Source organism: Panulirus ornatus, chromosome 36, assembly GCF_036320965.1.
Source record: "Panulirus ornatus isolate Po-2019 chromosome 36, ASM3632096v1, whole genome shotgun sequence".
In the NCBI taxonomy this organism is placed as follows: Eukaryota; Metazoa; Arthropoda; class Malacostraca; order Decapoda; family Palinuridae; genus Panulirus; species Panulirus ornatus.
Window position 1 is genome coordinate 100,288 of NC_092259.1, and position 23,252 is coordinate 123,539.

Here is a 23,252-nt window from a genome sequence, read left to right on the forward strand (position 1 = left end):
GATTTCTGAAGTTGCCGCATTTCTTCATGGCTAAAACTTTTATATTCTTCTCCAGTTTACATTAGTTTACATTTCTGGAAGATTAGATATAGTTATGTAATTTTGATAACGCTACATGAAGACTGCTATCACTTCCTATTTGTGCGTGGTCGGGTCACAGGACAAAATAATTCACGTGGTTTCTCTGCGAGAGTGACTGCCCAATGGAGTGTCTTCTATCAGCTGTCATTGCGACCATGAGCCATTTAGGCCATATATACCCTCGTAAGTGTGTAGGAACTTTAGGATACTCAGTGTTGCTTTAACGACGCTCTTTATTACTTAGCAACCGTCTAGTAACAAGAAGACCTAGGCTATTACGTAAGTATGGTGTGCTCACTATCAGCTGTGGTTTCCCATAGCCTTTAGTTGGCTGGACTACAAATATTATCAGCATTGTGTTATGACCTCAGACGTGATGAATGTCAGGACTGTGCTAGTGTTGGCTCTGGTGGTGGGAGCTGTGGCAGGTGAGTCTTACCCCATTGTCAATCAACTACCTTCTGATATGATCCATTTTTTTTTTTTGGTCTCAACTCTCGCGCCCACCCTGATCTTCAGACACCATAAGCCCTCAGAGCTTCTTCGTCAACTATCGTAGTGTCTTTAAATGTGACTAAAGTGAACAAACAAAAAGTTAAACAATTATAACTTTTATGCTGTTTTTCGCGTTTCCCTGGGAATGATTGATAATAGGTCTTGTTGATATTAATCAAATAATGTAAACCCAATTTGTCCTGATAGGTAGACTAGATAATTATAACTGTGAGCTGCCAGTGTTTTTTTAGACGTCTCAAGTGAGTCATTTTAGCTTACTTGAAACACCAACAGCAACCCTTCCCACAAAGTTACCCACTAGCCTAGCACGAACCTTCCGCCTTCTACCAGCCTAGCATAATCGTAACACTGTTGGGAAAGCTACCCACTGCTCACAACCTGAAACCTTCAGTCTCAACTAAAAAAAAAAAAAGGTGATCACTGAAAAGTAAGGGGGTCGCTGCTCCTGGGCACTGGGACCATGTTTGTGTATGTGTGTGTGTGTGTGTGGGGGGGGGGGGGGGGGGGGTCCTCAATTCTCAAATCCAACTTCATCTTTCCTGGATGTAAAGTGGAAACCCTTATCCTCACTTCGTCATCGTCACAAAATACATGACCTGCACTTTACAGTATTTATAAAATTGTTAGTTTCCTAAATTAAGATCCTCTATTCAGAAAGGGCGTATCCAAGAAGTGCGTTGTGACGGGGTTGCAACAGGAGGCTATGTAAATAAACGATGATAATGATGCTTTACGTCGTCTTACAATTATTATCATTCTAGATTTTAATTTGAATGGAAAGGTGATCATATATGTGTGTATATTTAGCCATCTAAGTAACTTGGACTGATGATTCATGAAACAATCTTATAAGTTCCACCTCCAAAACATTGATGTAAATACATAATGATATTTCCTTTGTCCGCAAAAGGATTATAAAAACTTGCTGCAGAACAAAACTTTCTCAATTATTGCTATCGGCTGTTTAATGTTGTCATCCATATATGTTTCCTTCATAACCGGTCGCCGGAAACATAACAAACTAACAACCGTTGCATTCAATTTTATGAGAATTTTAGTAATGTAACTAATTGAATTCAACATCCAAATAACTCATAAAGTTAAAAGTCAGTCAGAGTTTGATATAATTTAATGACGCATTTAGTTCGTGTGAGGATGAACTCTCCGTCTTCATTGTCTCTTAAAAAAAGTATTTGAAATATGAACGTAGTGTGATAAACTGCTCACACGCTCTAAAGTTATTCTCTAGACGCAGCTGGAAAACAGTGGTTTGCTAACTTGTTTCTATCTATGCGACAAAACTGAGTACCCGTTACCAGATGTGTTGACATGAGACACTCGAGAGAGCAGGTGAATGTAATTACATGGTATTTATGTTGAAGTAATTGTTAAAGCTAAGGCCACACTCAAGTCCTTAAGTTCCCGCCTGCGTCCTCTTTTCCGTTACCTAGTAGGCCACATACAGGCAGTAGTAGCCAGGCTAACATGATCATTGCATGATTTCGGAATGTCATGGTTGTTAAGTTGCCATCAAAGAGAAGCATCGCTTGTGTTATGACTGGGCTGGTGAGAAAGATCGTTGGATATAAGCTGTCGGGCGGAATAATAGCTAGGCTAATGTGAAAGTAGTGCTATCTATCTCTTATCCATCCTTCTCTGTAATGTCCTAGACATTTCAGACAATTCTTATGGATTACATCTCTTCCTCATCATTATAAACTCTTTCAGTTTTGCAGACTGATTTCTTTCTTCTCTTTTCATTTCTTGTTTAGTGATCCATCTTCCCAGATCTTTCTTTCAACTATCATTCATTTCCCAGGGCAAGTGTGCTACCCGCCGTACCACGTAGTAGGTGACGTGTGCATCTACCTCAACACAGAGATTCCCTCCACCTGGCAGGAGGCTCGGGACCTGTGTAGGACCCTGGCTGGTGACGGCGCCACCTCCGACCTGGCTATCTTCCCTTCATGCGATACCTTCAGCAACTTCGCTGGCTACCTCGGCTTCAGTGGTAAGTTTTCAGTATAGAACTGTGAGTCGCACGGAGAACGTACCTCTCTCTCTATCGTAGTTATCTTGTGGTCATAACAATGTATTCTACACCAAGTGATCATTTTCAAAATAATAATAATTAAAGAAATTCTCTTGATGCATCGTCCTAGATTTATTTTTGAATGTTACAACGAAAATTATCATTTGATCAGCTGAGAATAAAACTTTATTCTTGGAGCGTCAGTGTTGTGTGTTTGACCCGGAAATTTTGGTCTGGTTTGTTTATAAGCATAATGGTGTACCAATTAGGTTTTACGCTTTATAACCAAGTCGAGGATTATGTGAACACACCTCATCAAGGATATCATTCCCCAGCTGACCATGTCGAACGTGTTGATAATCCAGTAAATAAATTTAGGACATTGTTAGTTTGTTAGCTACGACTTGAAGGTTGATATTGATTTAATAATATTTCTAACCAAGTCTTAAGTTAGGATACTTGTCTTGTTGGCCCAACCTTGACTTGGTAACACAGATGTCAGCGTATATACACCACGAGACCGATTCGAACCCTGGGTTTGGTTTCCGGCCACTCGGAGGTCGAGAGACAGCCACTGGTCGACCAGTGTTGGGACAGCGAGAAACTGCTGGGCGACCAGTGGTGTCTTTTATAACCTATGTGTAGCCGAGGTGGCCGGACACATTACCCTGGATTCGATTCCGACCCGTGTTGTGTATACATCTGTCGGTCCATCGACAGATATCAACTTATAGACAAACAGATGAATGATATCTGTTGTCAGTAAATATGTCTTTCTTTTTCCAAGTCCATCCCCCAGGGCTGCTTATTTATGTAACTGGTAGGGAACCTCTTTCATACACACTTTCCTGTAGAATTTCCATTTTTCCATACTAAATGAAGTTACTCTCTCTCTCTCTCTCTCTCTCTCTCTCTCTCTCTCTCTCTCTCTCTCTCTCTCTCTCTTCGTCAGAGAGAGAGAGAGAGAGAGAGAGAGAGAGAGAGAGAGAGAGAGAGAGAGAGAGAGAGAGAGAGAGAGAGGTGGGCGGAAAGGTGCTTTCCACCGTTTGAATTAGGTCAGCAGATAACGGGTCTCCTGTTATCTGTCCTTCCCACATGATGTAGGCCAGCTTCCGCTAATGGTTCTGTTACGTCCACTTGGTAGCTCATATTTACCGTGCATCCGGAGGAAGGACTGCCTCTCACTGTTGACATGCACATCATAATTCACAACTTCCATACTTTGTGTGTGATTTTATGTAACTTGATTGAACAACAGTCGATTACTGAAGGGCCATTACGTCAGACAAAACCATACACGTCACAGATGCATCGCTGCAGAAAATTACGTTGGTGTTCTTATTACAGTTGAACCTGACCACCAGCTGATGGGTCTGTGTTTGTTTATTAACAGTTTTAGACCAAAATGCATGTGTGGATGTTTTTCTAAGGTAGTCTTTTACTTATATTATCATCATTGTTATTATCATTATAATAATAATAATAATAATAATAATAATAATAATAATAATAATTATAATAATAATAATAATAATAATAATAATAATAATAATAATAATAATTATTATTATTATTATTATTATCATTATGATGATGATGATTTTGATGATGATATTAGCATGAGAACGGTTGACATAAGAACACTGATGGTACCCTGCCTGGAGCAGGGCCGAATTTAGACCTTGGGGAGGCCCGAGGCACTTCAAAGTTGGGTGGGAACCTCGTACACAGAAATTGAAATACACGACAAATCTCCAGATTTACACATCAAAGTTATTTTATTGCATGCAGTTAGAACTGACAAGTTATACTTACATAGAAAGTACACACACACACATAGAAATGCTACAATGTTTACAAAAAGTTCTTTCTACACTTGGCATCTGAAAATTTTTTAAATGAACTCCTCAAAGTGTATCATCTTTAGAACACTGCGCTCTACATCACGTAAGCACAGAGCGCTTAGTCTTTCATGGGTAACCGTGGTTCTCAGATCAGTGCCAGTTGGCTGAATGATCACTCTCTCCCGAACACCTAGTGACCACCATGATCAAATATATTCTACGATCTACATTAACACTTGGAAAGGTATCAGCAAGTCCTTCATCATGGAGTAATACCGACTGTTGAGATGGAGTGAGACATGACCTGAGCTTGGCAAAGGCTGCATGCAACCTGGACAGTTTCCTCTGTGAACACATCCTTGAAATCACGGGGGAAAGCAGTGATAAGTTTCTCAGCTTCTCTTCTCATCTCTGCATCAGGCAGACTGTATAAGTTGACCATGACTTTGACCCTGTCATACGCTGATTGGTACGCTACCATCCTTTCATTTAAGGCAACGGACAACTGATTTACGATATTGAATGTTCCACATCTGAATTTTTTCTCTTGAGGAAAGGACAACTTCCTCTGATGTTGGATTTGTATCATAACGTTCGTTTCTCCTCCTTAGCCTACCTGTAGTTGCTCTGTGTTGCCCCAGAAGTTCCTGGCGTCCAGTTCTAGCTCTTCATACCTATCCCGAAGTGACTCCAGAGACTTTTCCACCACTGTCGTCGGGTCAACTTCAACTCCTTGAAAAGCTTTATTTGTGCTGCTGAACCGTACCAGAAATAAGTTCCAGATCTTGGCCATCAGAGCAGTTTCAAGACGGTCCATTTTGTCTGCCAATGTCTGAGCTTCATGTCTTGCTCCAGGTGTTTGCTCCAAGTCACTTTCAGTATCTCTGAGACCATCTCGAACGCAGTTGTATCCATCTACGAGGGATACAGTAGCATCAGCTCTTGATGACCAACGATAAGGACTTCACAGTTAGTTCTCTATCGTTTCCTTCCAAAGACTTCATTAGATTTGCCCATCTGTGTGTTGACGCAGAAAAAGAATGTCTATGACCTTTATATGAAGCCAGAATAACTAACAGCTTCAACACAGCGAGAGGCAACAGCCTGTCCAACAAGATTCAGTGAGTGAGCAGCACATTGAGTGAGACTGCTGCTGGGTTCCCATTTTTAAGTCTGGCTTGCCTTCCTGTTGTGACCGGACATATTGTTGGCATTGTCGTAGGACTGTCCTCTGCAGTCTTCAGAATGCATTCTTTGTCTAGAAATTCTAGCAGAGCTGTAGCCAGTTCTTCAGCCTTGTGAGAGCCAGTGTGCAGGAAAATTAAAAACCTTTCTCTACCGGCTTCCCAGAAACAACATATCGCGCAGTGACTGTCAACTGGTCAACATGAGCCACGTCTGGTGTGGAATCTACGGAAACAGAAAGTACTTGGCAGTGTTACGTTCTGCCACAATATAATTCTTAACGTATTTTGACGTCAGCAGAACAATTTCTTCGCTGATGGTTGATGATAAGTATGACTGCTTACCACTTCAGGATTGTCAAATTCTTTAAGGTGACCCATCAGAAATGGATCAAATTGTGGGAAAGTGACTAATTTATTCAAGAACTGATAGTATAAAAATTTCTAATAATTTCCTTTTATCTTAACCTTTTCCGGTCGTTAGTCTGGAAATGCTTTTGCGATTGCGGTCGGACGTTTTGCGACAGATGTCATGAACTAAGACTGGGCTGAAAATTGGAAATAAATACGTTAGCAACCACATGGCAGCAACGGTGTGGCAGCTGAAGATCTTCCACTGATCGCAAGAGTTGCCATCATGCAGGTACAGTACCAACCTAACCTGACTACGTTGGCATGAAGACGTGGCTGCTGCTTGCCATTGCGACGGTGTGAGGCCGCCCAGACAACGCTGATACCCACAAGAAAGATGACATTTTTGAAATTTGTGCATCTTCTTATTGGATGACAACATTTTTTTGAAATCATGTATGGAAACGTTTCAAAATACTTATAGGTGTCAAGGATTCTTTGACAGGTTTTACGGTTATACGAACATTGGAACATGTGTGACCGGAAACAAGCAGTCAAGCGCGTAAAACCACTATGTGTGCAAAACGCAAAGCGCGACTGCTCGTCAAATCCCTCGCGGGTGGCTGTGTGAGCAAGGCAGCGGCAGCCAGTGGTGGCTTATCCCTGCCTGACGAAAGGCAGCGCAGATTTTCATCTCTTATATTTACTCAGAACAACACGAACACCTTGAAGTCAGCCAGTGTGAACGAAGGCTCGCTACGTCAGCGCAGCAAAGCATTACGCGAAGCAAGCGACTGAACGTTGCGTCTTAGAAACGTCCTGCTGTGGTGGAACAGTTGACAAAGCTCAGTCGAGATCCTGGCTCAATAAACAAATTTTTGAATATAATATTTTTTGGATAGAGGGTGCCTACATCTGGCAGGAAGAGAGAGAGAGAGAGAGAGAGAGAGAGAGAGAGAGAGAGAGAGAGAGAGAGAGAGAGAGAGAGAGAGAGAGAGAGAGAGAGAGAGAGAGTTTCCCTTTTTGCCTCCTTATAAATCCGGCACTGGGCCTGGAGGTTATGGGTAAACCAAACCTCACTGAAGCAGACGCTGATCTATACATGGTTGACCCACGGTTAATGAGAGGGCCAAAAGAGGGACCCGGTAATTTCCTGGGATCTCAGAAAATGTTTGCATCTACTGAAGACCTGCTGGTCTTCAGTAGATGCAAACATTTTGCGTTGAGACCACAAAGTTCGGATATTCTCAAAGCACGGTACAAAACCATAGTGGATAAAAACAGAATAACAACTAATGGAGGAGGGAAGGGGGCCCGAAACAAACTTTGTACCCCTTCCTGAAATTCTTTTCAGAGGCCCCAGGTTAACCGCACGCCAGGAAACCCTCCCGCTGGTCGCACACTTGGCCACAGTAGAGAGCTTTTCCTACTTTACCACACCAGTATGTGAAACATGTTACGTATACATCTTAACTGCTACAGCTACACATACACATCCCCTGCTAAGGCCACGCATGCACCTCCCCTGCCACACACACACACACACACACACACACACACACACACACACACACACACTCACCTCCCTTGCCAGACTAACATGGCGGTGATCCTCCACAGCTCCGCCCAACTCCACCTTCTGGGTAGGCGCCCACACGGAGTTCACAGTCAACAACTGGCGCTGGCTGGACGGTGAACCGCTAACCACGGGCGTCCCCTACTGGGCCTACAGTGAAGGTCATGATGAGGGCGAGGACTGCGCCGCCATGGATGGCAACAGAAGGTTCCAACTCTCCGACTACGATTGTGAGGAACCAAGGTGAGGCCCGAGTCTTCAGTGGAGTCGCGAGGACGACAAACAACTGACGATCTTAAGTCATGTTACTGTACAACAGCGTCCATCACTTACTGTCTCTTGATACATCACATCTACTGAGATAATCTCTTTACTGAGTCACAAGAACCTATGCAACCAAGACTGTGTTCTTTATGTATGTATTGGTTCAGTCTTGCTCAGAAGGTAGAACAATACTGCATAGCACCATAACGAACCTCTGACTGTTGACAGGAAAGAGGGAAGAGTTTCCACAGCACCCTTGGTGTGACCACGTCCATCTGTTGTGTCCTTTGTCCTCAGGTTCTCCATCTGCTCGATGCCCTTGTTGCGCCAGCACGACACCACACGTGAGAGAGATCACTCTCGCCGGCCCTGCCCATCAGACAGCCTGCAGGTGGGTAATGTACAAGAGGAACGTCCTGTTATGTGGTGATATGTGGGTATGATGTCTAGGGTGAGCATAACAATGGTTTAAGAATACGACGACTGTGCTGTAAAAGCAGTCTCGAATATTGCACCTGTTTACTTTAAACATAAAGATAGAAACACATGACACAAAACACAGGGAAGACTTGATAGACAGTACCATGGTACCGGCACAGTTTAAAAGACGCTTTTCACTTTTCAAAATTCGCAAATACCTTTTTCCATGTCTTCTTTGTCCATTTCATGACCCTCTCTATATTTCAGTGAAGGCCCGGCCTCGATGAGGACTTTTCTCCGTGACTGGAGCCCCCGACATGAAAGAAATGGAATGAATTATTTGTTTTTAGTGAGACGGAACATTATAGTTAGTGTGCATTATGTGCGGCCTGAGGGAGGGTAAGGTAGGAGTTCGTAAGTTCATGTGGAAGTAACATTAAGATTAGCCTCTTACATTAGTTAGTATGGGACTAGAGATCTGACTGAATAAACAGAACCAAAGCAGAAGAGTTTGCGAATGAAAATCTTCAGGAAAGATGGCGAAAGAAAGAAGAAAGGAAGATGAAAGAAGCTGAATCTGACAAAAGAATAACGGCAAACGAAGAACAAAGAGCATAGGACAGAACCTCCATCATTGTAAAGTGAAAAGGATGATACAGATTGATAAAAGGAAAACGAATGAGAATCTCGGGAGGAAAATGGATGAAACTGCTCTAGGAAGAAGTAATATAAGCGGAGGAAGGGTATGTGTAAGGAGCGAGAATGTACTAGATAAACCTGGAAGCAATGCTTGTAGGCAAAGGACGATACTTGTATGAGATGGAGGCAGTACCTGAAAGAACTGATGGGAAATAATGGTGAGAGCCGTGTCCACTGTTACAGTAGAGTTAGAAGTAAGGAGAGACAGGAATACACTCTTAGTAGAAGATTACAAAATGAGGAAATACGAAGAGAAATAAAACTCAAAGGATGGATTAACGTGGGGAAGTGATTTAGAGGTGTCATTTTAGGTAAAGGTGACGTCTTTCCACTGCCAGTTGCTTGTAGTGTTTTGTTAGGGGTTGGAGACCAGGCCCCAGTCAGGGAGGAGCACACCATGTCTGTGCAAGACCTTAGGAGGTAGTGACTCAACACACAGCGTCGGCAGGTGTGGCTGGAGAACGCTTGGTCTCTTGTTCCTTACTTATGCCTTTGTTTTTTCTTTCAGGTAGGAGACTTCTGCTACTATTTCAGCAATAGCGTGAAGTCTTGGGTGGATGCACAGCATTTCTGTAACTCTCATTATCCCACCAACATGGGCGAGCTCTTCTCCCCGAGTTCCTGCGACGAGTTTACCAGAATGGCCCACCATTTGGAGGTCGCCGGTATGACAGCTTCCAGAACATGTCGGCCTCTCTCTTTCCTCTCTAGAACCGTTCACAGTGTATTACTAACTGATATATTTATATATATATATATTTATTTTTCTTTCAAACTATTCGCCATTTCCCGCATTAGCGAGGTAGCGTTAAGAACAGAGGACTGGGCCTTTGAGGGAATATCTTCACCTGGCCCCCTTCTCTGTTCCTTCTTTTGGAAATATATATATATATATATATATATATATATATATATATATATATATATATATATTATTTTTTTTTATTATACTTTGTCGCTGTCTCCCGCGTTTGCGAGGTAGCGCAAGGAAACAGACGAAAGAAATGGCCCCCCCCCATACACATGTATATATATACGTCCACACACGCAAATATACACACCTACACAGCTTTCCATGGTTTACCCCAGACGCTTCACATGCCTTGATTCAATCCACTGACAGCACGTCAACCCCGGTATACCACATCGCTCCAATTCACTCTATTCCTTGCCCTCCTTTCACCCTCCTGCATGTTCAGGCCCCGATCACACAAAATCTTTTTCACTCCATCTTTCCACCTCCAATTTGGTCTCCCTCTTCTCCTCGTTCCCTCCACCTCCGACACATATATTCTCTTGGTCAATCTTTCCTCACTCATTCTCTCCATGTGCCCAAACCACTTCAAAACACCCTCTTCTGCTCTCTCACCCACGCTCTTTTTATTTCCACACATCTCTCTTACCCTTACGTTACTCACTCGATCAAACCACCTCACACCACACATTGTCCTCAAACATCTCATTTCCAGCACATCCATCCTCCTGCACACAACTCTATCCATAGCCCACGCCTCGCAACCATACAACATTGTTGGAACCACTATTCCTTCAAACATACCCATTTTTGCTCTCCGAGATAATGTTCTCGACTTCCACACATTCTTCAAGGCCCCCAGAATTTTCGCCCCCTCCCCCACCCTATGATCCACTTCCGCTTCCATGGTTCCATCCGCTGCCAGATCCACTCCCAGATATCTAAAACACTTCACTTCCTCCAGTTTTTCTCCATTCAAACTCACCTCCCAATTGACTTGACCCTCAACCCTACTGTACCTAATAACCTTGCTCTTATTCACATTTACTCTTAACTTTCTTCTTCCACACACTTTACCAAACTCAGTCACCAGCTTCTGCAGTTTCTCACATGAATCAGCCACCAGCGCTGTATCATCAGCGAACAACAACTGACTCACTTCCCAAGCTCTCTCATCCCCAACAGACTTCATACTTGCCCCTCTTTCCAAAACTCTTGCATTTACCTCCCTGGCAGTTGAGGGAATAATTGGTATACATGGGGTGTTCAGTGTTGTAAATAGAAATGGTGAAGAGCTTGTAGATTTATGTGCTGAAAAAGGACTGATGATTGGGAATACGTGGTTTAGAAAGCGAGATATACATAAGTATACTTATGTAAGTAGGAGAGATGGCCAGAGAGCGTTATTGGATTACGTGTTAATTGACAGGCGTGCGAAAGAGAGACTTTTGGATGTTAATGTGCTGAGAGGTGCAACTGGAGGGACGTCTGATCATTATCTTGTGGAGGCAAAGGTGAAGATTTGTATGGGTTTTCAGAAAAGAAGAGTGAATGTTGGGGTGAAGAGGGTGGTGAGAGTAAGTGAGCTTGGGAAGGAGACCTGTGTGAGGAAGTACCAGGAGAGACTGAGTACAGAATGGAAAAAGGTGAGAACAATGGAAGTAAGGGGAGTGGGGGAGGAATGGAATGTATTTAGGGAATCAGTGATGGATTGCGCAAAAGATGCTTGTGGCATGAGAAGAGTGGGAGGTGGGTTGATTAGAAAGGGTAGTGAGTGGTGGGATGAAGAAGTAAGAGTATTAGTGAAAGAGAAGAGAGAGGCATTTGGACGATTTTTGCAGGGAAAAAATGCAATTGAATGGGAGATGTATAAAAGAAAGAGACAGGAGGTCAAGAGAAAGGTGCAAGAGGTGAAAAAAGGGGCAAATGAGAGTTGGGGTGAGAGAGTATCATTAAATTTTAGGGAGAATAAAAAGATGTTCTGGAAGGAGGTAAATAAAGTGCGTAAGACAAGGGAGCAAATGGGAACTTCAGTGAAGGGCGCAAATGGGGAGGTGATAACAAGTAGTGGTGATGTGAGAAGGAGATGGAGTGAGTATTTTGAAGGTTTGTTGAATGTGTTTGATGATAGAATGGCAGATATAGGGTGTTTTGGTCGAGGTGGTGTGCAAAGTGAGAGGGTTAGGGAAAATGATTTGGTAAACAGAGAAGAGGTAGTGAAAGCTTTGCGGAAGATGAAAGCCGGCAAGGCAGTAGGTTTGGATGGTATTGCAGTGGAATTTATAAAAAAAGGGGGTGACTGTATTGTTGACTGGTTGGTAAGGTTATTTAATGTATGTATGACTCATGGTGAGGTGCCTGAGGATTGGCGGAATGCGTGCATAGTGCCATTGTACAAAGGCAAAGGGGATAAGAGTGAGTGCTGAAATTACAGAGGTATAAGTTTGTTGAGTATTCCTGGTAAATTATATGGGAGGGTATTGATTGAGAGGGTGAAGGCATGTACAGAGCATCAGATTGGGGAAGAGCAGTGTGGTTTCAGAAGTGGTAGAGGATGTGTGGATCAGGTGTTTGCTTTGAAGAATGTATGTGAGAAATACTTAGAAAAGCAATGGATTTGTATGTAGCATTTATGGATCTGGAGAAGGCATATGATAGAGTTGATAGAGATGCTCTGTGGAAGGTATTAAGAATATATGGTGTGGGAAGAAAGTTGTTAGAAGCAGTGAAAAGTTTTTATCGAGGATGAAAGGCATGTGTACGTGTAGGAAGAGAGGAAAGTGATTGGTTCTCAGTGAATGTAGGTTTGCGGCAGGGGTGTGTGATGTCTCCATGGTTGTTTAATTTGTTTATGGATGGGGTTGTTAGGGAGGTAAATATATATATATATATATATATATATATATATATATATATATATATATATATATATATATATATATATATATATATATATATATATATTTATATTTATTTATTTTGCTTTGTCGCTGTCTCCCGCGTTTGCGAGGTAGCGCAAGGAAACAGACGAAAGAAATGGCCCAACCCACTCCAATACACAATGTATACACACACACACGTCCACACACGCAAATATACATACCTATACATCTCAATGTACACATATATATACATACACAGACACATACATATATACCCATGCACACAATTCACACTGTCTGCCCCCATTCACTCCCATCGCCACCTCGCCACACATGGAATACCATCCCCCTACCCCCTCATGTGTGCGAGTTAGCACTAGGAAAAGACAGCAAAGGCCCCATTCGTTCACACTGTCTCTAGCTGCCACGCAATAATGCCCGAAACCACAGCTCCCTTTCCACATCCAGGCCCCACACAACATTCCATGGTTTACCCCAGACGCTTCACATGCCCTTGATTCAATCCACTGACAGCACGTCAACCCCGGTATACCACATCGCTCCAATTCACTCTATTCCTTGCCCTCCTTTCACCCTCCTGCGTGTTCAGGCCCCGATCACACAAAATCTTTTTCACTCCATCTTTCCACCTCCAATTTGGTCTCCCTCTTCTCCTCGTTCCCTCCACCTCCGACACATATCTCTGGTCATTTCTCTCTCTCCATGTGCCCAAACCACTTCAAAACACCCTCTTCTGCTCTCTCAACCACGCTCTTTTTATTTCCACACATCTCTCTTACCCTTACGTTACTCACTCGATCAAACCACCTCACACCACACATTGTCCTCAAACATCTCATTTCCAGCACATCCATCCTCCTGCGCACAACTCTATCCATAGCCCACGCCTCGCAACCATACAACATTGTTGGAACCACTATTCCTTCAAACATACCCATTTTTGCTTTCCGAGATAATGTTCTCGACTTCCACACATTCTTCAAGGCCCCCAGAATTTTCGCCCCCTCCCCCACCCTATGATCCACTTCCGCTTCCATGGTTCCATCCGCTGCCAGATCCACTCCCAGATATCTAAAACACTTCACTTCCTCCAGTTTTTCTCCATTCAAACTCACCTCCCAATTGACTTGACCCTCAACCCTACTGTACCTAATAACCTTGCTCTTATTCACATTTACTCTTAACTTTCTTCTTCCACACACTTTACCAAACTCAGTCACCAGCTTCTGCAGTTTCTCACATGAATCAGCCACCAGCGCTGTATCATCAGCGAACAACAACTGACTCACTTCCCAAGCTCTCTCATCCCCAACAGACTTCATACTTGCCCCTCTTTCCAAAACTCTTGCATTTACCTCCCTGGCAGTTGAGGGAATAATTGGTATACATGGGGTGTTCAGTGTTGTAAATAGAAATGGTGAAGAGCTTGTAGATTTATGTGCTGAAAAAGGACTGATGATTGGGAATACGTGGTTTAGAAAGCGAGATATACATAAGTATACTTATGTAAGTAGGAGAGATGGCCAGAGAGCGTTATTGGATTACGTGTTAATTGACAGGCGTGCGAAAGAGAGACTTTTGGTTGTTAATGTGCTGAGAGGTGCAACTGGAGGGATGTCTGATCATTATCTTGTGTAGGCAAAGGTGAAGATTTGTATGGGTTTTCAGAAAAGAAGAGTGAATGTTGGGGTGAAGAGGGTGGTGAGAGTAAGTGAGCTTGGGAAGGAGACCTGTGTGAGGAAGTACCAGGAGAGACTGAGTACAGAATGGAAAAAGGTGAGAACAATGGAAGTAAGGGGAGTGGGGGAGGAATGGATGTATTTAGGGAATCAGTGATGGATTGCGCAAAAGATGCTTGTGGCATGAGAAGAGTGGGAGGTGGGTTGATTAGAAAGGGTAGTGAGTGGTGGGATGAAGAAGTAAGAGTATTAGTGAAAGAGAAGAGAGAGGCATTTGGACGATTTTTGCAGGGAAAAAATGCAATTGAGTGGGAGATGTATAAAAGAAAGAGACAGGAGGTCAAGAGAAAGGTGCAAGAGGTGAAAAAAGGGGCAAATGAGAGTTGGGGTGAGAGAGTATCATTAAATTTTAGGGAGAATAAAAAGATGTTCTGGAAGGAGGTAAATAAAGTGCGTAAGACAAGAGAGCAAATGGGAACTTCAGTGAAGGGCGCAAATGGGGAGGTGATAACAAGTAGTGGTGATGTGAGAAGGAGATGGAGTGAGTATTTTGAAGGTTTGTTGAATGTGTTTGATGATAGAGTGGCAGATATAGGGTGTTTTGGTCGAGGTGGTGTGCAAAGTGAGAGGGTTAGGGAAAATGATTTGGTAAACAGAGAAGAGGTAGTGAAAGCTTTGCGGAAGATGAAAGCCGGCAAGGCAGCAGGTTTGGATGGTATTGCAGTGGAATTTATAAAAAAAGGGGGTGACTATATTGTTGACTGGTTGGTAAGGTTATTTAATGTATGTATGACTCATGGTGAGGTGCCTGAGGATTGGCGGAATGCGTGCATAGTGCCATTGTACAAAGGCAAAGGGGATAAGAGTGAGTGCTCAAATTACAGAGGTATAAGTTTGTTGAGTATTCCTGGTAAATTATATGGGAGGGTATTGATTGAGAGGGTGAAGGCATGTACAGAGCATCAGATTGGGGAAGAGCAGTGTGGTTTCAGAAGTGGTAGAGGATGTGTGGATCAGGTGTTTGCTTTGAAGAATGTATGTGAGAAATACTTAGAAAAGCAAATGGATTTGTATGTAGCATTTATGGATCTGGAGAAGGCATATGATAGAGTTGATAGAGATGCTCTGTGGAAGGTATTAAGAATATATGGTGTGGGAAGAAAGTTGTTAGAAGCAGTGAAAAGTTTTTATCGAGGATGAAAGGCATGTGTACGTGTAGGAAGAGAGGAAAGTGATTGGTTCTCAGTGAATGTAGGTTTGCGGCAGGGGTGTGTGATGTCTCCATGGTTGTTTAATTTGTTTAGGGATGGGGTTGTTAGGGAGGTAAATATATATATATATATATATATATATATTTAAATTTATTTATTTTGCTTTGTCGCTGTCTCCCGCGTTTGCGAGGTAGCGCAAGGAAATAGACGAAAGAAATGGCCCAACCCACTCCAATACACAATGTATGCACACACACACGTCCACACACGCAAATATACATACCTATACATCTCAATGTACACATATATATACATACACAGACGCATACATATATACCCATGCACACAATTCACACTGTCTGCCCCCATTCACTCCCATCGCCACCTCGCCACACATGGAATACCATCCCCCTCCCCCCTCATGTGTGCGAGTTAGCACTAGGAAAAGACAGCAAAGGCCCCATTCGTTCACACTGTCTCTAGCTGCCACGCAATAATGCCCGAAACCACAGCTCCCTTTCCACATCCAGGCCCCACACAACATTCCATGGTTTACCCCAGACGCTTCACATGCCCTGATTCAATCCACTGACAGCACGTCAACCCCGATATACCACATCGATCCAATTCACTCTATTCCTTGCCTTCCTTTCACCCTCCTGCATGTTCAGGCCCCGATCACACAAAATCTTTTTCACTCCATCTTTCCACCTCCAATTTGGTCTCCCACTTCTCCTCGTTCCCTCCACCTCCGACACATATATCCTCTTGGTCAATCTTTCCTCACTCATTCTCTCCATGTGCCCAAACCATTTCAAAACACCCTTTTCTGCTCTCTCAACCACGCTCTTTTTATTTCCACACATCTCTCTTACCCTTACATTACTTACTCGATCAAACCACCTCACACCACACATTGTCCTCAAACATCTCATTTCCAGCACATCCACCCTCCTGCGCACAACTCTATCCATAGCCCACGCCTCGCAACCATACAACATTGTTGGAACCACTATTCCTTCAAACATAGCATTTTTTGCTTTCCGAGATAATGTTCTCGACTTCCACACATTCTTCAATGCTCCCAGGATTTTCGCCCCCTCCCCCACCCTATGATTCACTTCCGCTTCCATGGTTCCATCCGCTGCCAGATCCACTCCCAGATATCTAAAACACTTTACTTCCTCCAGTTTTTCTCCATTCAAACTTACCTCCCAATTGACTTGACCCTCAACCCTACTGTACCTAATAACCTTGCTCTTCACATTTACTCTTAACTTTCTTCTTTCACATACTTTACCAAACTCAGTCACCAGCTTCTGCAGTTTCTCACATGAATCAGCCACCAGCGCTGTATCATCAGCGAACAACAACTGACTCACTTCCCAGGCTCTCTCATCCACAACAGACTTCATACTTGCCCATCTTTCCAAAACTCTTGCATTCACCTCCCTAACAACCCCATCCATAAAGAAATTAAGCAACCATGGAGACATCACACACCCCTGCCGCAAACCTACATTCACTGAGAACCAATCACTTTCCTCTCTTCCTACACGTACACATGCCTTACATCCTCGATAAAAACTTTTCACTGCTTCTAACAACTTGCCTCCCACACTATATATTCTCAATACCTTCCACAGAGCATCTCTATCAACTCTATCATATGCCTTCTCCAGATCCATAAATGCTACATACAAAGCCATTTGCTTTTCTAAGTATTTCTCACATACATCTTCAAAGCAAACACCTGCTCCACACATCCTCTACCACTTCTGAAACCACACTGCTCTTCCCCAATCTGATGCTCTGTACATGCCTTCACCCTCTCAATCAATACCCTCCCATATAATTTACCAGGAATACTCAACAAACTTATACCTCTGTAATCTGAGCACTCACTCTTATCCCCTTTGCCTTTGTACAATGGCACTATGCACGCATTCCGCCAATCCTCAGGCACCTCACCATGAGTCATACATACATTAAATAACCTTACCAACCAGTCAATAATATAGTCACCCCCTTTTTTAATAAATTCCACTGCAATACCATCCAAACCTGCTGCCTTGCCGGCTTTCATCTTCCGCAAAGCTTTTACTACCTCTTCTCTGTTTACCAAATCATTTTCCCTAACCCTCTCACTTTGCACACCACCTCGACCAAAACACCCTATATCTGCCACTCTATCATCAAACACATTCAACAAACCTTCAAAATACTCACTCCATCTCCTTCTCACATCACCACTACTTGTTATCACCTCCCCATTTGCGCCCTTCACTGAAGTTCCCATTTGCTCCCTTGTCTTACGCACTTTATTTACCTCCTTCCAGAACATTTTTTATTCTCCCTAAAATTTAATGATACTCTCTCACCCCAACTCTCGTTTGCCCTCTTTCTCACCTCTTGCACCTTTCTCTTGACCTCCTGTCTCTTTCTTTTATATATCTCCCACTCAATTGCATTTTTTCCCTGCAAAAATCGTCCAAATGCCTCTCTCTTCTCTTTCACTAATAATCTTACTTCTTCATCCCACCACTCACTAACCTTTCTAATCAACCCACCTCTCACTCTTCTCATGCCATACATCCGCTGCCAGATCCACTCCCAGATATCTAAAACACTTTACTTCCTCCAGTTTTTCTCATTCAAACTTACCTCCCAGTTGACTTGACCCTCAACCCTACTGTACCTAATAACCTTGCTCTTGTTCACATTTACTCTTAACTTTCTTCGTTCACACACTTTACCAATCTCAGTCACCAGCTTCTGCAGTATCTCACATGAATCAGCCACCAGCGCTGTATCATCAGCGAACAACAACTGACCCACTTCATTTTATATATATATATATATATATATATATATATATATATATATATATATATATATATATATATATATATATATATATATATATATATATATATATATATATATATATATATATATATATATATATATATATATATATATATATAAAATGAAGTCTGTTGTGGATGAGAGAGCTTGGGAAGTGGGTCAGTTGTTGTTCGCTGATGATGCAGCGCTGGTGGCTGATTCATGTGAGAAACTGCAGAAGCTGGTGACTGAGTTTGGTAAAGTGTGTGAACGAAGAAAGTTAAGAGTAAATGTGAACAAGAGCAAGGTTATTAGGTACAGTAGGGTTGAGGGTCAAGTCAATTGGGAGGTAAGTTTGAAAGTTATATATATATATATATATATATATATATATATATATATATATATATATATATATATATATATATATATATATATATATACATATATATATATATATATATATATATATATATATATATATATATATATATATATATATATATATATATATATATATATATATGTATATATATATATATATATATATATATATATATATATATATATATATATATATATATATATATATATATATATATATATATATATATATATATAAAATGAAGTCTGTTGTGGATGAGAGAGCTTGGGAAGTGGGTCAGTTGTTGTTCGCTGATGATACAGCGCTGGTGGCTGATTCATGTGAGAAACTGCAGAAGCTGGTGACTGAGTTTGGTAAAGTGTGTGAACGAAGAAAGTTAAGAGTAAATGTGAACAAGAGCAAGGTTATTAGGTACAGTAGGGTTGAGGGTCAAGTCAATTGGGAGGTAAGTTTGAATGGAGAAAAACTGGAGGAAGTAAAGTGTTTTAGATATCTGGGAGTGGATCTGGCAGCGGATGGAACCATGGAAGCGGAAGTGAATCATAGGGTGGGGGAGGGGGCGAAAATCCTGGGAGCATTGAAGAATATGTGGAAGTCGAGAACATTATCTCCGAAAGCAAAAATGGGTATGTTTGAAGGAATAGTGGTTCCAACAATGTTGTATGGTTGCGAGGCGTGGGCTATGGATAGAGTTGTGCGCAGGAGGGTGGATGTGCTGGAAATGAGATGTTTGAGGACAATGTGTGGTGTGAGGTGGTTTGATCGAGTAAGTAATGTAAGGGTAAGAGAGATGTGTGGAAATAAAAAGGGCGTGGTTGAGAGAGCAGAAGAGGGTGTTTTGAAATGGTTTGGGCACATGGAGAGAATGAGTGAGGAAAGATTGACCAAGAGGATATATGTGTCGGAGGTGGAGGGAACAAGGAGAAGTGGGAGACCAAATTGGAGGTGGAAAGATGGAGTGAAAAAGATTTTGTGTGATCGGGGCCTGAACATGCAGGAGGGTGAAAGGCGGGCAAGGAATAGAGTGAATTGAATCGATGTGGTATACCGGGGTTGACGTGCTGTCAATGGATTGAATCAGGGCATGTGAAGCGTCTGGGGTAAACCATGGAAAGTTGTGTGGGGCCTGGATGTGGAAAGGGAGCTGTGGTTTCGGGCATTATTGCATGACAGCTGGAGACTGAGTGTGAACGAATGGGGCCCTTGTTATCTTTTCCTAGCGCTACCTCGCACACATGAGGGGGGGAGGGGGATGGTATTCCATGTGTGGCGAGGTGGCGATGGGAATGAATAAAGGCAGACAGTGTGAATTGTGTGCATGGGTATATATTTATGTGTCTGTGTATGTATATATATGTGTACATTGAGATGTATAGGTATGTATATTTGCGTGTGTGTATATACATGTGTATGGGGGTGGGTTGGGCCATTTCTTTCTTCTGTTTCCTTGCGCTACCTCGCAAATGCGGGAGACAGCGACAAAGCAAAATAAATAAATAAATATATATATACATTAGATATTCGACTATCACCTTTAAAAAAAAGGTAATTCTAGAACTGCAATAGGTAAAATGTACGTCAGCTTCACATGAAAGTTTGGGAGAGCCAGAATCTGGCTCATGATGAAGCAAACCGTTTATGACTCCATTGAAGAAGGGACGTGATCCCCTGGGAAGTACTACCTTCCTTATCATGAGAGGGTCTTTATTTCTCAGGGAATGACAGGAGCCACTGGGTGGGCGCCTCGGACGTGACCGGCAAACAAGAATGGTTCTGGGTGAACGGCATTCCTGTACCCGGCGGCCCGCCCTTCTGGGCCACCGGCTTCCCCAGCGGCAGCGGCGACAACACCTCCAGCGGCCCGAACGACTACAGTGCCCTCATGTCGAACTCCAAGCGCTACTACCTGGTTGATGAGGCGAGCGCGTCCAAAAATTATTTCATCTGTAAACTTAACGTCAAATGATGATGGCCAACGAGTGATTCTAAGGCGTGCTCGGACACCATCAAGCATAAATAAAGTTGAAAAAGGTTGGTCCACTTCTCTGCCTAAATTCTTTGTTGATTTTTTTTCTACGTTGGAGGTTCCAGTCACGGACAAAAGTCCACGTCAAGGCCGGGCCTCAGCTGATATGAAGACAGGGTTATGGAGGGGAAAAAGGAAAGTGAAGACAAAGTATTTGCCAATTTTGGAGGCAGTGAAAACTTGTCTTTTAGAATTATGATGTGCCAGGTCATAGTTATTGGGAAAGATGATAGGGAAAGAAACATTCATCAAAACGGCCCACCCTTGAGTTGCCAACAGCCACACCGTAATTATGTGAGGGATGTATCAGCTTGCCGAGTATTGCGTGGTCTACATAACTAGTGGTGTGGACACACTAGCAGCCAGCTCTTAGTACCAACAATCAAAATAGTATCTATAGAAGTAGGAAAGTTTACTGAACACCAAAGATAACTTTGAATAATGAAAAAAAAACATGAGAAAGACAACATACGAATTGTAAATACGCCTTTTTCTTCCTTTATAGGGTGGCGTTGTAACAATCGAATGCGTTAATAACGTTTGGCTCTGATGTACCTACCTAAACGTTACATATCTGATGTGCTTAATCCCGTCGTTCTCAGGATCTTTGAAAAAAAAAGAAAGTCTTTATGACCATGAGATTTATCCATCCGTTTACCACACTATTGTAAATCCAACATACTGGCACATTCTCCTGCAACTTGAGGGAGGGATGGACGAACTAGATCGAGCGATGATGACCTCCAATCGGACCACTGGCTCCTATTGACTGAAACTACTAAGTACGGCGAAAAGACCCCTACGGTGCGGCCCCCACCCACCAGAAGCGGCTCTAGGCTGCCATCCCTCTACTGAAGGAGGTGGAGAGAACATTGTGAATACCATCAGCTTATGGGTCACGGAGCCAGAGGAATACACCAGGACCCAGACGCAGCTGTGTGTTGCCTGACGCTCAAGCGGGAAACTACACAGAAAGTGGATGCAGATGCTTCGGCCTCTGTAACCAGGGAAACAACGAGTACTTCATCTTCTGGAATCCTGGAAACTCCCACTGGGGCCCAGGATGAGATGCCTAACATTTGAATGTTAATAGACGTATGACACAACTGTTCACTATCTGGGCGAGATTATACGAGAAACCAGATAAGCCGAAACAATAGAAGGAGAGTTCCTGCAGCAGAAGCAGATCATGAAAGAAAACTGGAAACAAACTCAACATCTGGAGGGGATGGGTAACTAGTCTACTGTAAACCTCGAGCAGGCAGAGACACAGACACACTGGCTGACCGTACAACCCTCACAGCAGGAACATGATGATGAGCAGTGTGTGTGTGTGTGTGTGTGTACAACCGAATCTGAGTTTCTTTACGTCTGTGTATATCTGTTGTTCCTTCTGTGTCATGCCTCGCCACACCCTCACCCGGGCAAACCCTCATCGTCGTCCACACATTAGTGCTCGTACACAATAGGATCATCATCACATGTCGATAACGAATAGACCTCGCTGTGGCATCGGCTACTTGAATCCATCTGGTGTGAACTGACCATTGTTGGTCACGTGTTATCCACCCCGTTGATTGCTCGGAGAAGCTGGTGCCACTTACCACCGGATTTTGTAGGATGTACTTAGACGCTACTTCGTCACACCTCTTAATCACTCGCTGCATCGTTACCTGACAAGCTCAGCCAACCGTAAGCCGTCGTCTAGAGACACCCTATCCTTGCTGTGCCGGGATTGGATGGTGGATGAGTCGGTGGTGTCCTGCCATTGGTGGAAATCCTTGTGACCACAATAATGTTACTGGTGCCCCTGCTGCGACTGGGAGGGGTTCCTGACGTGCCACAGTTCTTCAGTTTGGGTGAGAATCGCATAATTGCCTTTGGGTCATTTTGTGTGCGTTATTGCCCTTCCAGCACTCGCCAGGATCATCCAGTTAGGTTCATACCTGTTGCCCAGTTCCTTAGTGATCGGCTGGGATTCGTCGTGAACCGCACCACCTGGTGAGGGACGGTTCCCCTGGCGACAGCATCCACCCTGCGTTCGCTGGGAATCATTCAGTCGAGCAGATAATCGTCACACTGTGTTTTTAACCTGTTCTTGGCTGGCGGTGCCTCGCTGCTAATGATCCAGCCTGAAGCTGCACCAGATCCTGGAAGCCCCCCCCACTCCCATCTTCTGCAGGGAACCAGTCCCTGATCATAACGTTCGTCATACGGACACTGCTTTGGTGCCTACCACGTCTTATATAAGTACTCCGTGTCTTACTGTTTCGTATAATCCTCCCGTCCCAGACCCTTGCACGCTTTTAAACTCGCACATGTGGTGTGCCCTTAATTTTGTCGATTTAATGTATCTGTTGTTACTCAGTACAGCATTCGCCATAGAATCTTTTCCCTGTATTTTTCGAGTTCAGTCAGAGTTGTTTAAGCTTGAGTGACGGTACGACTGTGTGCTTCTCATCACGGTCACCAGGGCTTCC

General features: G+C 43.1%; 1 protein-coding gene across 1 annotated transcript; it reads left to right on the plus strand.

The window, feature by feature from the left end:
* Positions 1-426: 426 nt before the first annotated feature.
* On the plus strand, positions 427-21,239 carry LOC139760440 (macrophage mannose receptor 1-like). Its single transcript, XM_071683678.1, has 6 exons — positions 427-509; positions 2,417-2,608; positions 7,629-7,827; positions 8,146-8,239; positions 9,476-9,632; positions 20,462-21,239. The coding sequence occupies exons 1-6, from the start codon at positions 443-445 to the stop codon at positions 20,710-20,712; spliced, it is 960 nt and encodes a 319-aa protein (XP_071539779.1). The 5' UTR covers positions 427-442; the 3' UTR covers positions 20,713-21,239.
* The last annotated feature ends 2,013 nt before the right edge of the window (positions 21,240-23,252 follow it).

Coding starts and splice junctions, on each gene's coding strand:
- LOC139760440 (XM_071683678.1), top strand. CDS start 443: ATGACCTCAGACGTGATGAATGTCAGGACTGTGCTAGTGTTGGCTCTG. Junction 7,828..8,145: donor TACGATTGTGAGGAACCAAG/GTGAGGCCCGAG, acceptor CTTTGTCCTCAG/GTTCTCCATCTGCTCGATGC. Junction 8,240..9,475: donor GCCCATCAGACAGCCTGCAG/GTGGGTAATGTA, acceptor TTTTTCTTTCAG/GTAGGAGACTTCTGCTACTA.